The 18,590-nt window shown below is 39.9% G+C and overlaps 1 protein-coding gene across 3 annotated transcripts; it reads right to left on the bottom strand.

The window, feature by feature from the left end:
- Positions 1-708: 708 nt before the first annotated feature.
- Positions 709-16,879, bottom strand: LOC137029954 (E3 ubiquitin-protein ligase TRIM35-like). 3 transcript variants are annotated; one of them, XM_067399804.1, is made up of 6 exons: positions 16,428-16,879; positions 8,063-8,158; positions 7,762-7,977; positions 1,384-1,406; positions 1,189-1,307; positions 709-1,064 (listed from the first exon to the last, which is right to left on the bottom strand). In XM_067399804.1, exons 1-6 carry the CDS (start codon positions 16,569-16,571, stop codon positions 859-861), a joined length of 804 nt encoding a protein of 267 aa, XP_067255905.1. In that variant the 5' UTR covers positions 16,572-16,879; the 3' UTR covers positions 709-858. The 3 variants fall into 3 exon arrangements, with proteins under 3 accessions (XP_067255905.1, XP_067255915.1, XP_067255922.1); XM_067399814.1 differs by having other exon boundaries at positions 868-1,064; positions 1,193-1,307; XM_067399821.1 differs by having other exon boundaries at positions 868-1,061; positions 1,193-1,307.
- Positions 16,880-18,590: the final 1,711 nt, after the last annotated feature.

Here is an 18,590-nt window from a genome sequence, read left to right as displayed (position 1 = left end):
ATGTTCACGTGTCCACTGTTGGCTCTTTCGGTGGTGGACAGGGGTCAGCATGGACACCCTGACTGATCTGCAGCTATGCAGCTCCATACGCAACAAACTGACGCACTGTGTGTTCTGACACCTTTCTATCAGAACCAGCATTAACTTCTTGAGCAGTTTGAGCTACAGGAGCTCGTCTGATGGGTCGGCCTTCGCTCCTCACGTGCATCAATGAGCCTCGGCCGCCCATGACCCTGTCACCGGTTCACCACTGTTCCTTCCTTGGAGCACTTTTAATAGATTCTGACCACTGCAGACCGGGAACACCCCACACGAGCTCTGACCCAGTCGTCTAGCCAACAATTTGGCCCTTGTCAAACTCGCTCAAATCCTTACACTAGCCCATTTTTCCTGCTTCAAACACATCTATCCATCTTCTTTCTCACCCACTAACAGGAGCCGTGAAGAAGAGATAATCAGTGTTGACCTGTCAGAGGTCATAATGATATGTCTGATTGGTGTATATATATATACAACATTACATTTATTTTATTTCTGATGCTTTATTTAGGCTCCTCCACAGTTATACTGAACTTCACAGGTAAGATTCTGAGTGGGAAATCTGTACAGCTGCTATAGAGAAATGGGAAGATTGTTTCTGTAAATGTGCTGAGGAACGTGCACAGATGTGTGTTAGTAAATGGATCAGAGAATGAAACCGTTCCTCCGTCCCAGTCCAGCTTCACTCTAATCACCTTCAGTCTCTCTTCAACGGCTAAATGCGTGCGAGCCATCAGCGGTAACTGTGACGTATACTGGCCAGCCATATAGCGCACACGTCACGCTCTGGTGTCAAAGAACACGTTTCCTTTTCTCTGGTTAGATGCTGTTGTTTTCGACCTCCACATCCCAGCAGTGCTGTCCAGAGTTAAAGCCCTCAGAACCCAGCGCACAGTGGTAATAGTCAAATCTCTCTGGATTTTCTGGATACTGTTGTCCATCAGCGTTGGATTTTACATGGGTCAGATCATCAGACAGGAACAGCAGAGGATATGCAGTGTTGGGGTCCAGTGTGACAGGAGCTGCTGAGAGAATACAATACTCAGAATGCAAAACACATGTACTGACCATTGCAGGCATGATTTTCCTGGTGAGTTTAAATGTAATTGTTGTCTGTGACACTGTCATTCAAACCCATTCAAAACCCACTGACTGTAACAATCTCCTGCATCTTCTCCCAGACTTTGAACCTCAGGTTCCCCAGGTGTTCTGGCACATTCATCAATGCTCCAGTAGGAATCTCTGGATCCTGCAGTGTGATCTGGGCTCTGCGATTACATTCAGGAGTTAGAAAGAAAGAAGGACTGCACTGCAGAGAAAAGATCAAGATAACGGCTCACTTACCTTTCCTCCGAGAACATGAAGTTCTGCAAAACACAAAAGGAGGACATAAGCTGCATGATCAAATGTCTTATTTAACCCTCAACTAGTGGTCAACAAATATTGTTTTTTTTTTTTTCATGCCAATTACGATATCTTAAAGCAGGTGGCTGATGGCCGATATAAAGCAGTTGGTGGATATAAAGTACTGTGCAAAAGTCTTAGGCACATTAGCATTTTCACCTTGTTGGCAGAGGTTATTTACACTAACTCTGCCCACCACTGTGTGATTGAGCCAGACAAAGTTACAAAAGAAACCTGTCTGATAACAGGATCAGTGCTGAGGAGAGTAAGGGGGCGTTCACACAGAACAGGTTTTTGTATTGTACTGTGCTACTTTTGCATTGTAAACACGTGCTAGACGGATGTGTTTGACCATTGCGCTCACGTCTTGTGTCTTCTGCAGCGTCTCACACATGACACAGCATTCTAAAAACTTCTTGGCACTTAAAGTGCCCTTATTATGGATTTTTGAAAAAACCTTTCATGCAGTGTGTAATGTAGCTGTATGTGAATGTAAACAGACCGCAGAGTTGTAAAGCTGAAAGTGCATCACAAATAAAGTTATTGTCTCTCAAAATAAAGAGTAGACTCTGAACCGCTTAAATGAGTAATTTGTAAATTGAATCCCATTTCCATGAAGTTCACACATCACAAGTTCACACATTTGCATAATGCCCGCCTTTATTCTACGTGGACATCCCGCAAAAACTTGAACCTCCAAATGCTGTAGCTCATTCGTGTGGATAACATGTCGACAAGACGCTGTGCTCTGCGCTGCGAAAGGAAATTCAGTTTATTTTCACTTCCAAAGGATTAGGCTGTGAAGAGTTAAAGAGTGGTTAAAGATGGTTAAGTATCCACTTTATTTGGACCAACTTCCTGCTCAGAATCACAAACTGTAGTGTGATTAATTATTGATGCACATTATTTTATACCGAGTGTTCAAAATACATAGTTTTATGTATTGAACTTGTGGAGCTGAATCAGTAATGGTAATGGCCGTTTGTTTCTGCATGCAGTGTAAGCGGTAGACCAATCACAACAGACTGGGCCATCTGACCAATCAGAGCAGAGCAGGCTTGTGGAAAAGAGGGATTTTGAGAAAATGAAGCATCAGACAAGTTGTTTGAGAATCACTGACAAATGTGGTGATGTGCAATGTATATTATGAGAAAATGAAAGTGTTTTTTTGACCTTTGATGCACGTAAACCTGTTATAGGAGACCTCCAAAACAAAATTAAGAACCTTTAAAATAGCATAATTGGGGCACTTTAACATTAAAAAAAAAAAAGTGTCTCTTTGCAGGGGGTTGCTCCACTGGGATACTCCACCGTTTTTTCATATTAAACTATGTTATTCCCTTAACTAAGACGAGTTGATACATACCTCTCTTGTCTCAGTGCGTGCACTAAATTGCTCTGTCTTGCGGCGAAACTTTATTAGCACTTAGCTTAGCCCAGTTCATTCAATAGGGGCCAAGCAGAGAAGCTACCAAACACCTCCACGTTTTCCCGATTTAAATACAGTTACTCGAGTAGTGTAACTCGACCTAGGACGGTGACACAAAACAAAACTTTGCGCTTTTCTAAGCGTGTAAAATGGATAACTATATTGTATGGCGGAATATCATAGCAAGTGCTCGGGAGCACTTTGACTTGGCGCAGTAATATCTTCACTCGTGAAAAGTCCCCCGCTCCCTCTCCTGTAAAAGTCACGTTGGTTCTATTGACGGAAATGAGAGGGAGGAGGAGAGGGAGCTGGGGCCGGTGAGAGGACTTTTCACGAGTGAAGATATTACTGCGCCAAGTCAAAGTGCTCCCGAGTAGCCTGACTTCGTCATACTCATATTCTAGGCAGAATGTGAGTCTGATACTGCTCCATTGCACTTGAATTATGGGGCGTGTCTTAACCGAACCAGTACAAAACAACAACTCTGCACTCAATTGGATAGACCTTCAACCAATCAGAGCAACGCAGTAAGTGACGTATGTTGAACTTGTACTTTTGCCGAATCCCGTTGGAAGGACGGCAAACACATCTTTCCCATCGACACATGCCGTGATAGCGGTTCTTTGTTCGTCTTTTAAAATTAATGCGCTATCGATTTCTTTTATTACAGACGTGATAGCGGAATATAAACATCTTACTTCTCCAGCAGTTATCGTTGGTGAAAACCAATTCAACCCAAGCGCTCTTTGATGACGTGGTTGGTTACGTAACCGCAGATAGCCTGTCCATCATCGATTAAAGCCCGCCCTGGCAATTTGATTGGCTCGGCCTTCTGGGAGCCGAGCATAATGGTGCGTTCAAGTCATGTAGGAAAGATCGTATTTACGAGCAGAACCGACATGAACGCCACCACAATGTCGTAAATACCAGTGGGAAGCTCGTAATTTTCTTTAAGCTCCGATCTGTACGAGTTGGGGGCGTGTCAGTCAGAAACATGGCGAAATACCACAATACAGTGACATTGTCAGGCTTTTCTATTTACAACGAAGTAAGCTGATTCCCAGCAAAAAAATACGACAGCATTACAATATAAAAATGAAATATGTAACAATATTTTTTTTACAATGGCTTCATAAATTAATTAAAAACATAAAAAAGCAACATGCAACTAATGCACATTATTTGCTCTCCATTTTCTAGAAGCAGAAGTGTTGTTATTTTGTGTAATTAATTTAGAGAAGGCACACCGCCATCATACTCCGACGAAAGTGACTTGAACACACCGTCGTATACACGACTTCCCACCTCGTAAATACGAACTTCCCAGGAGGACTTGAACGCACCATAATTACTCCACAATGGATCGAGTCCAGACCGAACTTCCCGTCCAAAAAATGTTGTGGGCGGGGTTCGGGCTGGCACCCAGGCTAGCTCCCGAGCATATCGCGATAAACTCACCAAAGATGCCAGGGACCGTTATTTGGAGAAATTTTCATCCATTCATAACAGATCAGTACGAACTGACTGCAGTAAGTTGGACTGCTGCTAACCCCGCATTGCTACCTAAATCATCATACTTAAATATTGTAAACTATCTTGTTTATGGTATAAACGCATATACTAGTGAACAATTTAAAAACTATAAATATCTCGAAACCCACAACATTTCACTAATGGCTGGGTGCAGGATTTATTTATATTCTGAAGGAAGGACTGCGATAACACAGTAGTAAACGATAATGATGATGATCTCGTGTTAACTGTATATCATAAGTGCCTGATTAAGGATGGTTTAGTGTTGTGATCAGGAAGAATTTTGAACTAATACTACCCCTTTTTTCATGCATTTTTTTCTTTATTGCATTAAGTACATAAACCAATGTATAACACAATAAACATTGTTCCAATAAACAAGGCATCATCAGAGATGTATGTAGAATTTAATCGTATTTTATTATAGTACATTCTGATATAGTATACCTTTTAGAGCCAAAATAATTTGTAAATTATTGTCCTCCATCTACCTCTGTGCTGTCTGGGTCAATGACATTATGGGTCTTTTTTTTTTTTTCAAAAGGCCTTAATAATAATAAGGCCACCATAAAACAAAGATATGTCGTGCAAGTTAAATATCTGGTTTACAGATTGTGTATATTATTAATTATCCTGTTAATACTATAAGTGCATATACCTGTGAACTCATAAAATAAATCTTCAAATCACCATGAAAAATGTAATTATACATGCTTTATTGTTCATGCAAGACTGGATAAAGCATAAGTACATTTTTACACTACAATTCTACAAAAGATTCAAACATGCGCTGTCAGATTGGATGGTTTATCTGTGAAAATCTCAAAACGGTCAATATTCTCTGCTACTCTGTATTTAAACAAAGGAGACATATTTCTGTGCAAATCATCTCTGTCTGCCCATACAGCTGAAAGCTTCAGGTTTGCATATAGATATGAAAGTTTCATTGAATGTTCTGTATACTGTCTCAGGGGAAACATGAGAAGTGTTGTGCAGGCAGATCAAATCTGAGGTACATTAAGGTTCACAGAAGCATTTGAAATTTGTATTTGCTGCGTCTGGAATCAGAGGCACCAAAAAAAAAAAAAATTTGTAATAACGCCATAAAGGTTCCCAGGTTTGGCAGACACGTATAGTACATTAACATCATCATCTCCAAAACAAACATCAGACATCCTGTACATATCAAGTCGGTTTACTTCTGCACATGCAGATCACCATCTCCTCCAGCCTCCTGCATCTTCTCAGTGTGAAGATGATCACTCTCTCCAGCCTGATGGACCATAGTGTCAGCTGACTGACTTGGGTAAAGTTGGTTTTATATTCGCACATTCGGACATCCGTATTCAATAGCCTTGTTAATCACACTACATTGGACATTCACAGCCATCAAACAATACTTGCCTATTTTGATCGACTGTGAAAAATGTTGTAAGTTGACAATCGTCGCTGCTTAAAATTCTTAAACGTTAATTTATTGCATATTTATTGGAAACTATTACTTAGTGTCTGTGTGTGCATCTCAATCATCTCTGAGCTCTCCTGATCAGTGCCCTAACTACTGAACTAGGGAGCTGATTGAGACACAGCCTGTGTTTAATGCTGATGTGGCCTTAATGTAGGGAGGGATGGTGTCCAGTTGGGTCAGTCTCCATAATCTTTAAGCAGGCTGATCTGCAATGAAATCAAAAGGTTTTTAGCTACATAACATAAGACCACCGCTGTAAAAAGTAGTCAGAAAATTAGAATCAGCATATGGATACAGAGCAAAAATGTCGTACCTTAAGTATATAAAATAAAAATGCCTTAGCAAAATTAAGAATAAAAAAAAAAATTTAGGCCTAGACATATTCAAGTAAAGGGATTCAGTTTAAATTGACTATTGTTTCATAGCACAATCCAAAACAATGCGTTGCTATAACGTTTGCTACTTTAGAAAACAGAAATCTCTAACTCACCTTTGTGAAAATGTAGAAAATGTAGAAAATGTAGCATACGTGAATGGAGATATCTTGACAAAAGTGATGTTTTGCATCTCACCGCGGCAACCCATGCGATCCGGCGCCTCTGTTACTGCCTCTACATACTCTCCGTACAGCCTTTTTTCAAGTAGGAAACCGACTAAATATAATCTCGTAGTAAAGTTTTTGACATTTTCTATCGTGGGACATATTATTGCAGCTTTTCACACAACAAAAGTGTGCCATTTTTACAATGAAAAGAAGCCAAAGAAGAAACAACTCTGCACTGATACAGAGATTGTTTGGATACCTCACAAATGGCGGCGACACCCATAATGCACTTCGGTTTTCACGAGTGTGACGTCACCTGACAAAGACCGATTGAATGAACTGGGCTAAGCTAAGTGCTAACAAAGTTTCGCCGCAAGACAGAGCGATTTAGTGCACGCACTGAGACGAGAGAGGTATGTATCAACTCGTCTTAGTTACGGGAATAACATAGTTTAATATGAAAAAACGGTGGAGTATCCCTTTAAATGCATTTTTGTGTGAAAAACGCATTCTTCGAAAATGTGCCACAGCAAAAGCGTGTTCTGTGTGAACTGGCCTTATGACCTTATGATTCTTCTCCTTTTCCCATCACTTATCAACTCAGAGAGGCATTTATTTTAAATAAAATAAAATAAAATATTTGAAAAGTGGAAATATATTGCCTAACAGGTATTTAATAGTGGGAATAAAGTGTTTAAGGGGTAGGTGTAGGGGAGAGCTTTAGGGACAGAGATGTCTCAATAATGCAGCATCCATTTTAATAATTATAATCATATACGCTGAATATGTTATTACTGCATACTGTTTTATAATATATTACAGTACACTAAAGTTCAAATAGTATCTGCTGTAGTTGCAAAGTTACTGGATGTCTGTTGAGCATCAAAATAAAGTGTTAGCAGATATAATGCAGACAGTCTTCTAATACTCTAATGACTGCTAGTTGCCATGTAGTTGCAAAGTTACTTATAGTCAGAAGAATATCTAAAGTGGACTATCAAAATAAAGTGTTACTTAAAATGTTGCTATTTTCACTTAAATAGCTGCCAATACCATTTACTCTCTAATAATTTATTAGACAGAACTGTTAAACAGAAGACAGAGATAAACTAATGAAGATGGAGAATGGGAGCTCTGATGATCAGGCACTGGTGCTCTCAGCGAAAATAAAAATCCTGCTTCTACACATCGGCCAAACAGAAAAATTTACGACCAAATATCGGCTGGTATACCAGTCGACCCTTAACCTTCATGAGAGTCACTTTAATGTCTTTATGTGTGTTGATAAATACAATAAAACCTATATAATAAAACATTCAATTGAAAATACAGGTTAGTTCTTACTTGCAGAAAGGGCATGTTGGCAGCGTCTAAATCATCTTTAATAGCTCTGCTGTTGTTTGAAAGAGATTCAATTTCTCTGTCTATTTGTTCAATCCTCTCGTTCATCATGTGACTCTTCTGATTCTCTTCCTCTATCAGTGCAGATATTCTGAGCATCTCTTCATCTTGCAGAAACTGATGAAGCCGCTCAAACTCCTCCTGCAAGCATCTCACCGTCTGCGGTAAAATACAAAGCATCATTTCTTCTACATGAATCGTTCTAAAATAATTATTCTAGAACATTTCACTGTATGTTTCTCACCTTAATGTGTTGTGCTGCATCATCAAATGATTGTTTCATTTCTTTAAAGCTCTCGAGTTTTTCTTGAAAATGTTTTAATGCAGTCTTCAATTCCTCCTGAAATTAAATAAAATCGGTGTTTGTTAATCAATCAATCAATCAATGGAAAGTCATTAATATTAATGTTATGCAAAAGAGTAGGCCTATAAAATTTAAAGGTCCCGTTCTTCGTGATCTCATGTTTCAAACTTTAGTTAGTGTGTAATGTTGTTGTTAGAGTATAAATAAAATCTGTAAAATTTTAAAGCTCAAAGTTCAATGCCAAGCGAGATATTTTATTTAACAGAAGTCGCCTACATCGAACGGCCAGTTTGGACTACATCCCTCTACTTCCTTCTTTAATGACGTCACTAAAACAGTTTTTGACTAACCTCCGCCCACAGGAATACACAAGAGTTGCGTTTGTAGAGTGTGTTTGTTGCCATGTCGTCGAAACGCTGTTATTTTCATCCCGCAGTCCAATCACCTTTGTTTGGCCTTCCCAGGAACGCTGTACTTAGAGATCAATGGTTACAATTTATGTTTAACTCGGTTCCCGAAAATTATAATTGTGGTATCCTTACTGCAATAGTTAATGTTGGACTGCAGTGCACATAATGGCCACAAGAGGGGACTATGTTTCTGTATATGGCTGTTTTCCGTATGAGGTACTCTTCTGAGTGAGTGCTAACGTTGTACATTTTCTGTCGCTGCTTGTGGAGATTAAAGAGTTCAGTCTCTCGGGAATTATTGTCTTTTGTGTTCATTCGGCACAACACCACAATAATCCACATGTAAAACTATGTGCAGCACACGTTATGGTAAGAGGCGTGACCTTTCCGGGCAAGGAGCGCTAAGCTGCTGTCGAATCACAACACAGGAACCGCTGGCACAATCAGAACTCGTTACGTATTTCTGAAGGAGGGACTTCATAGAACAAGGAAGTCATCAGCCCGTTTTTATGACAGTGGAAACAGCGGTATACAGATAAGTCAATTATGTGAAAAATACTGTGTTTTTTTACACGTGAAACATGAACATGTTATATTGCACACTATAAACACAATCAAAGCTTCAAAAAAACACGGAAAACGCGACCTTTCACCTTAGTGATTCTAAAAGTTCCCTGTCTTGGCTAAAATATTTCTTCTGGAATTTCTAATTATGACAATGCTGCTTGTTTTTCAATTTGTATGTTTTTTGTTTTTGTTTTTTTTACAAAAAAATTTGATATATACAGTACAGTCCAAAAGTTTGGAACCACTAAGATTTTTAATGTTTTCAAAAGAAGTTTCGTCTGCTCACCAAGGCTACATTTATTTAATTAAAAATACAGTAAAAACAGTAATATTGTGAAATATTATTACAATTTAAAATAACTGTTTTCTATTTGAATATATTTGACAAAGTAATTTATTCCTGTGATCAAAGCTGAATTTTCAGCATCATTACTCCAGTCTTCAGTGTCACATGATCCTTCAGAAATCATTCTAACATGCTGATCTGCTGCTCAAGAAACATTTAATGTGTACAATTGTACAAAATATTTGTGTACAATATTTTTTTCAGGATTATTTGATGAATAGAAAGTTCAAAAGAACAGTGTTTATCTGAAATCTAATCTTTTGTAACATTATAAATGTCTTTACTGCCACTTTTGATTGATTTAATGCATCCTTGCTGAATAAAAGTATTCATTTCTTTAATTTCTTTTCAAAAAAATAAAAATAAAAATTCTTACTGACCCCAAACTTTTGAACGGTAGTGTACAGTATAATGCTACAGAAGCTTTGTATTTCAGATAAATGCTGTTCTTTTGAACTTTCTATTCATCAAGGAATCCTGAAAAAAAAAAAAGTACACAACTGTTTTCAACATTGAAAATAATCATAAATGTTTCTTGAGCAGCAGATCAGCATATTAGAATGATTTCTGAAGGATCATGTGACACTGAAGACTGGAGTAATGATGCTGAAAATTCAGCTTTGATCACAGGAATAAATTACTTTGTCAAATATATTCAAATAGTAAACAGTTATTTTAAATTGTAATAATATTTTACAATATTACTGTTTTTTACTGTATTTTTAATTAAATAAATGTAGCCTTGGTGAGCAGACGAAACTTCTTTTAAAAACATTGAAAATCTTAGTGGTTCCAAACTTTTGGACTGTACTGTATATAATTAATGAATCAATTCATTTTACCATCCTATAAGATTCAAGATTCTGCATTGTTTTAATTTAATCATACTGTGGTCCCGTGGTGGAAAACCACTGATTTAAAGGCAACATATCATGAGGAATCAATTCTTTCATCGATTTTTAACACTTCAGTGTACTGTTGTCGTGAAATGTTGTGGCTTTACAATACACACGGCACAGTAGACTCGAAGTAACAACATTTTATTACTCAGAAATATACAGGAGAATAAACAAGGATGCTACACGTTAACATTGACGAGACCGAACGGTGAAAAGAAAAAAAGTCGGGGCTTAAATACAGGGTAATCAACTGAACGGAAACAGGTGCGTGGAACTAATTAACAACCAAGAAAACTAACTAGAGAACACAGGCAGGCAAAACTGGGACAGAGAACAGTAAAAACAAAACTGAACATATATGTTACAGCTATGAAATAAACTCTAACTTCAGAACTCAAAAGTTCCTTCTCAGTCCAAAAATTTGCCGTCCATATTTACACATCACTAACAGCTCGGCATTTTGTGATACTGCAATGAAACATGCCAAAGTTGTGCAGACATCATTTTTGGCCAAGCTGTCATACAAAGAAATAATGAACACATGCAATGAAATTTTAATAACTGATTATGTTGTAGTCAGTGTTAGATTTTTCCGGTCAGCTTTTTGCTTTAATATGCATTTTTTAATGAACCCAATATAACCACATAAAACCTGTAGCTGTAGTTTGCCCTTTTTGCCAAATAATTTTGTCAGATAAATACCATAACCAAGTTTATAGTGTTTTGTCCTTCCTTCATGTTTAAAAAAATCTAAAATATTTTCCTAATATTTTGATGGTTTAACCCCCTCTGGACCACACTTTTGGCCATTAGTAAAATGATTTACTCCAATTATTTATGATTTGACCCCTTTTAAAGAAACATTCAAAAGAAGCAGATTTCGTGAGCATCTTCTCTTTAACGGGGACCTATAATGCTCCTTTCACAAGATGTAATATAAGTCTCTGGTGTCTCCAGAATGTGTCTGTAAAGTTTCAGCTCAAAATACCCCACAGATCATTTATTATAGCTTGTCAAATTTGCCCCTATTTGGGTGTGAACAGAAACCATAGACTGTAAAAAAATATGGACGTAGGGTCCGTGACGTCACCCATAGAGTTCTGAACAGCAGTTTTGAAGCGAAAATGAGGCCGCGGCCATCTTAGCTGCGCGTCACCGCACGTCACTCCCGGATAACTGAAAATGGGCAAAGAGGCGGGGAGGTGGTTTGAGCTGATGTGATTGGTTGCTGAAACCACGCCCGCCTAGCTCGACGTGACCACGTTAGCAAGCAAAGGAGCTATCTATCTAGATACTATCTAAATAAAGATAAGTTTTAACATCAGAAAGTTCTAAAGGTTTACTGTCAATTTACTGTGTCTTTTTAAGATATAGATGCTCCAACACCAGTAATTTGTGTTGGGTGTGCAAATAACAACATGGAACATCAAACCTTTATAATAGAGATCGCGAGATGAATCCAATCTGTGGCACTTGGGTAAAATATAAATGTCCATTGCAAAACAAAAAAAAAACATTTCACATTTCTTCTGAATGATCTGCTCTCTGTCATCGTTCTTCAAGAAAGGATGCAATCTGAGCAGCGATCGTATCTAACAAACAAATGAGCCTGTGTCCAAAGTATATTTTTTTCAGAATAGTGCAGCAGTTTTAGTTATAATATCCAAGCAGTGCTGTCAGAGTATGCATGCACAGACACACATCAATCTCGAATATTATGCAGCAAGCCATATTTTATAATTGTATAAAATAATCGAGAAAAAAAGCACAAAAACGGCTGAGATTCCTAAATTCAGCGTCAGCTGAAGTGACAGCTAACAGAAAGCAGCGCAATCTACCTGTCACTCAAGTGGCCACGCCCTTAATTATGCAGAACTTTAAGGCTTAATATAATTTAAACGGATAAGTTATAAAAAAATTCACCCCCCTCAGAGTTGTCATGAAGGGCAAAAATAGCAGTATAGACCAAAAACACAATTTGAACCAACTTGTAAATTTTTTTTTTTCTGCTATAAACTTGGCCAATTTAACATGGGACTCTATGAGATTCTGCTCTCTTTTGGCCAGTCGATGAATCGCAGTTTAAGTTACTTCCGTATTGGCTTCACGAGAGAAAGGGGGAGGTTGCCGCTTGGCAAAAACACGCCGTTTTTGAGTGTGTCCCTTTAAATGCAAATGAGCTGCTGCTCCCACCCCCCATGGTGCCCCCCGAGGCAGACGTGTTTGCTTGCTCGTAAATGCCGGACTTTTCGTCTTTTTTGTGTGTTTTTTTGTTTCTTCTGCAGTGCAGAAATGCAATGCACTGCTAACATATAACAGACAGGCACTACTGGACTTCGCCAACTCGCAAAGACATTTTGATTTTACTAGTTTTATTCCGCCAGAGCTACAATTCATTGTTCGCTCCCAGAGTCAGTACCGAAACCATCCAAGGGACCATGAAGCACCGGGCTTGAGTGAGTTAGCTGACCCCAGGAGAGTGCCTCGGAGATGGCGACGCAAGCGAGGCAAGAGGGGAGGGCTCCATGCTAGGCTAAAAGCTCGCACTAGCTGACCACCGCTACCTAGCCTCCAGCTAGCGAATGTGCGGTCTCTGGAAAACAAACTGCACGAGCTATGAGCCAGGATTACAAGTCAACGGGAAATCAGAGAGTGCTGTGCTCTGATTTTCACAGAGACCTGGCTCTCAGACAAGGTCCCAGAGGATGTCATTCAGCTACAGACACATTCTGTTCACCGAAGTGACCGAACTGCAGCGTCCGGTAAGGCTAAAGGGGGAGGTGTGTGTGTGTGTGTTTGTCAACAACTCGTGGTGTGGAGATATACAGACGGTTGATGAACACTGTTCGCCAAATGTGGAGTTTTTACTGCTGACATGCCGTCCTTATTATCTACCGAGGGAATTCACTGCTGTGTTTTTGGCCGCTGTTTACATACCCCCGCGAGCTAACTCCACGGCAGCACTCAGCAAACTCCACGATTTCATCAGCGCGTTAGAAACGGCACATCCTGACGCTGTTTTCATTGTTGCTGGCGACATTAACCAGTGTAGTTTATGGACTGTACTCCCCAAATACCACCAGTATGTGGACATTCCCACCCGTGATAAGAACACTCTGGATCATGTTTACAGCAACATACGTGGTGCGTACAGGGCTGCACCCCGTCCTCATTTTGGACACTCAGACCACATCTCTTTGTTCCTGTACCCTGCTTACAGACAAAGACTGAAACAAACACTCCCTGTCACCAAACAGGTTGAACTCTGGACCCCAGAGACTGAGAGTATCCTGCAAGACTGTTTTGCTTTGACAGACTGGGATGTGTTTAAGGCTGCAGCCACTCTGGAGGACTCTTCTGTCAGTGTACAGGATTATGCTGAGTATGTGACTGGGTACATCAGCACTTGTGTCGACAACATCATACCCACTATACAAATCAGGAAGTTTCCTAACCAGAAGCCCTGGATAAACAGTCAGGTACGTCACATGCTCCCTTCCATTCAGAGCTGGCAATGAGACCGAATACAAAGCTGCAAAGTATGGACTGAGAAAAGCCACAACAGCAGCCAAGAGGGAGTATAGAGAGTAGCTGGACAGCTTCTATTCTACTGCTGACTCGGGGCGGATGTGGCAAGGCCTTCAGCACATCACAGACTACAGGACCACCAGCAACAACATCTCCTCAACAGACAGCCTGCCGGACGACCTCAACACATTCTATACCCGCTTTGAGGCCTCCAGTTACATTGCAGAGAGAAGGCTCACACACACCTGGACCACCCAACCCCCCTCCACCCCACCAACCGTCTCAACGGGCCAGGTACACAAAGCCCTGAGGAAGATCAACCCTTGCAAAGCAGCGGGACCGGACAACATTCCACATGTCACAACAAGCATGTGCCAGCGAGCTGGATGATGTTCTCACCTCCATCTTCAATCTCTCTCTCAGCCAGTGCACCGTTCCTTCTTGCTTTAAGACTACGACCATCATCCCCCTGCCTAAGAAGAGCCCACCCACCTGCCTGAACGATTACAGGCCAGTGGCACTCACTCCAATCATCATGAAGTGTTTCGAGAGAGTGGTGCTGGCTCATATTCAGAGCAGCATACCAGACACCCTTGACCCCTTGCAGTATGCCTACCGGTCCAACAGGTCCACTTCAGATGCCATTGCTGCTGCCATTCACTATTCCCTCTCTCACCTGGAAAATAAAGACTCATACCTCAGGATACTCTTCATCGACTACAGCTCCGCCTTCAACACGGTCATCCCCCATAAACTCATCCACAAACTGTCCACACTTGGTCTGCACCCCATCCTTTGTGACTGGCTCCTAGATTTCCTGACTGGCAGGCCTCAGTCTGTCAGGATTGGCAATAGGACTTCAGCCAGTATCATCACAAACATTGGCACTCCACAGGGTTGTGTACTCAGTCCCATCCTCTACACCCTGTTCACCTATGACTGTGTTGCCTCCCACAAGGACAACATTATCCTGAAGTTCGCAGACGACACCGCAATGATAGGATGTATCACTGGTGTGGACGAGGCAGCCTACAGGAGGGAGGTGGCGAGGCTGGTGTCATGGTGTGGTGACAACAACCTCACCCTCAATACAGACAAGACGAAGGAGATGATAGTGGACATGAGAAAGGAGAGGAGAACACATCAGCCACTGTTCATCCGGGAGCTTGAAGTGGAGAGGGTGAGCAACTTTAAATACCTGGGTGTCCATATCAGTGAGGACCTTAGTTGGACACCTCAAATCACGCAGCTGGTCAAAAAGTCCCAACAGAGGCTGTATTTTCTGAGGAGGCTGAGGAAGTTTGGCATGTCGCCTAAGATCCTCAGCAACTTCTACAGCTGCGTCATCGAGAATGTCCTGACCAATTGCATCACTGTGTGGTATGGCAACACTACTGTCATGGACTGTAAACGCCTGCAGAGAGTGGTTAAGACTGCGCAGAAGATCACTAGGACTCCACTGCCCTCTCTGCAGAGCATCTACCACCACAGAGTCCACAGGAGAGCTGCTTCCATCCTCAAAGACCCCTCCCACCCTCAGCACGGATTGTTCACACTTCTACCCTCAGGACGGAGGTACAGAAGTGTGAAATGCAGGACTTCAAGACTGAAGAACTCTTTCTTTCCCTCTGCCATCAGACTCCTAAACAGCTGATAAGAGTTTGTAATCATGGACATAACTGTTTACACTGATTCATAGAACTGCACTACCTCACTTTTTACTGTTTTTATTCAGGATTGCACTACCTCACTTTATTTTTATTCAGAATTGCACTACCTTTATTTTTTTATTGCTCTTATTTTTTATTCTTTTTATTTATTTTTCTTACTATACGGCTTTATTGTGGACGATAAACACTTTGAACCTTTGAACCTTGAACCTTTCCAGAAGAGGGCGGAGCTTTAACAGCTCAACAACAACAAAGCAGGAGAATCTCACGCAGCCAAAATGAGGATTGTCAGTAACGGTGTTCATCTTACATTGTTCAAACCGGAGTCGACACTGATGGAGAGACTCAGGAAGAAGTTACAACTTTTAGACGTTTCTGAATGGTTAGTGGATAAATTGATGTAGTTGCTGTGGAGTTGGTTCAACTCATCCACTAGCATGTGCCGTCATGTTCATCTTTTGTGTTGAATTGATCCTCGTTTGTGAAGCAGTCCGGCGTAAAATGACGGCATGACAACAACACTCTACTACAACAACTCTTCCTCTTCTCTAAAGCAGCCCAACATGGCCCCGCCCCCTTTGTTGAGTGTTCTCGGGGGCGGGGTTTATGTTAGTGATGTCACTAACCGGGAAGAACTCATTGTAGTCCCTACCAGCCATTTGTTGTAGTCCTTAAAAGCTATTTCTGTAAAAGAAAATATCTCTCTTTGCATTGAACTTTGAGTGCTGTAACTTTGCAGATGTTGTTTATGATCAAACAGAAACATTACACACTAACTAAAGTTAAAAAATTTAAATCATAATCAACCACCCTATTAAAAGGCCTGAACTACAAGACAAGCATGTTGCACTGCAATAGAAACATAATGCAAAGATTTGCTTTTACCTTCAGAAGTAGTGCGACTTCATCAACGGGGCCTGAATGTGTGATTACGGTGTTTCTCTGAATCTCTGCACACCAAACACACGGGATGTTTATCGTCCAGACAGAAGAGTCTGAGTTTCTCTCTGTGCTCATCGCAGAGCACATTTCTTTTCTGTAGGAATGACTCGCACACGTTCCGCAATGCAAGATTATTCGGGGGATGAAATCTTTTCCTGCAAATTGGACATTCGTGAAACCCTCTGGTGCTGCACAACTGCTGATAACACGCTCTACAGAGACTGTGACTACATAATAGGAGCACAGGATCAGTGAAGATGTCGTAGCACACGGGACACTGCAGATCCTCCTCTGAGATTTCACTCATTTTCCACCACTGTTTCTCCAGTTATGCTGGAAACACTGTAAAACTATAGAAGCTTTTCATATCTGTTATCCCGGATATCCTTGTTCCATTCTGAGGATCAATCCCTATAGCATGTTTGTTTTGTGATCATGTGATCATCATTATCACATTAGAGGTTAATGATTACTTCAGAGGACGCTTGCAAAGGCACTTCAGATGTTTGTTTGAGCTCTCTGTCTGTCAATATGGTTTCCCAATACTGGGTTAAAAACAACCCAAGGGCTGACAGAACACATGTTGGGTTAATTTTACCCAGCAAACTGGGATGGTTATTTAACCCAGCATAATGGGTTGATTAATTTTTACAATAATACGAGCCTTTTTTTTATTTTTTTTTACTTCATACATGAATGGTTTCATGATAATTCCTTTATTTTCGATCATATTTTATTTTATAGCATGTTTTATATAATTTTTAATACATATTACCTACATCTAAGCTCATTTAACAAATATTAGAAATAAAAATTAAACATTTAGTAGTAATTCAAGTGTAATCGATCAGTCTCTGTTTCCCTGTTTCCACCGTAACGGCGCTGGATCTCATGCCGGAGATGGCTCGCGTTCAGCGGGGGAACTGATTACTTCAGACCGCCGCCTGCATTTCACTCGTAGCCGAAAAATGCTGTGACTGTCCTGTCCATTAATAATCAGTGTACAATATATCTGAGAACATATTTTAACACCCTAAGTATTTATATTCTGTATCTTTTTGAATAAAATCATATCAAATTTTATGCAAGGCAGGCGTTAATTTCCATCACGCGAAAAGACTGCATGTTGCTTTGCATAAAATTAAATGATATACAGAACAATCATGAATTTTTAGATAAGAGACATGCACCAATTTGATGAAGCTGCACTGCTCTCTCCTGAAGAGAGCGCAAAAAGCCCATGATAAATAACTCAACGCCTGGGTTACGTCTGACACAGGAGCATGGGTAACGTAAAAACTACCCAATAAGTGGAAAAATAACACAAAAAAAATTACCCAAAAGGCTCAACCCAGGACTTGGGTAGATTTTTTTTTTGTGTTGTGTGAAGAAAAAAATCAGGCCTTAAGCAAAACTTCACTGACTGTGAGTCTTCTTTATTGCTCTCGTCTCAATTAATTTCATCGCATGAAGAATTCACTGAAAGAGAGAATTCTGATTTCTAGCAGTACAATACAATGCAATAAAGTGCACTATAAAGTACGTGTTTGAAGTACGCTCTTCTGCTCACCAAAACTGCATTTATTTAATTAAAAATACAGTAAAAGAGTAATTTTGTGAAATACTGGTACCATTTAAAAGAACTGTTTTCTATGTGAATATATAGTAAAGTGTAATTTATTCCTGTGATCAAAGCTGAATTTTCAGCATCATTACTCCAGTCTTCAGTGTCACATGATCCTTCAGAAATCACTCTAATATGCTGATTTGCTGCTCAAGAAACTTTTCTGATCATTATCAATGTTGAAAACAGTTGCTGCATCATATTTTTCAGGATTCTTTGATGAATAGAAAGTTCAAAAGAACAGCATTTATTTGAAATAGAATCTTTTGTAACACTATAAATGTCTTTACTGTCACTTTTGATCAATTTAATGCATCCTTGCTGAATAGCCGTATTAATTTCTTTCAACTTACTCATGAAAAACTTAATTTTTGAACTGTAGTATATGATGAATGAAAATGTCAAATATGAATGTTATATTCAATCTGTAAAAAGTACACAGGGAGTATTTAAGTTGAAGTATACTATTTAGTCAAATCATA

Source organism: Chanodichthys erythropterus, chromosome 2 (assembly GCF_024489055.1).
Source record: "Chanodichthys erythropterus isolate Z2021 chromosome 2, ASM2448905v1, whole genome shotgun sequence".
NCBI lineage: Eukaryota > Metazoa > Chordata > Actinopteri > Cypriniformes > Xenocyprididae > Chanodichthys > Chanodichthys erythropterus.
This window is presented reverse-complemented; position numbering and strand designations above follow the sequence as displayed.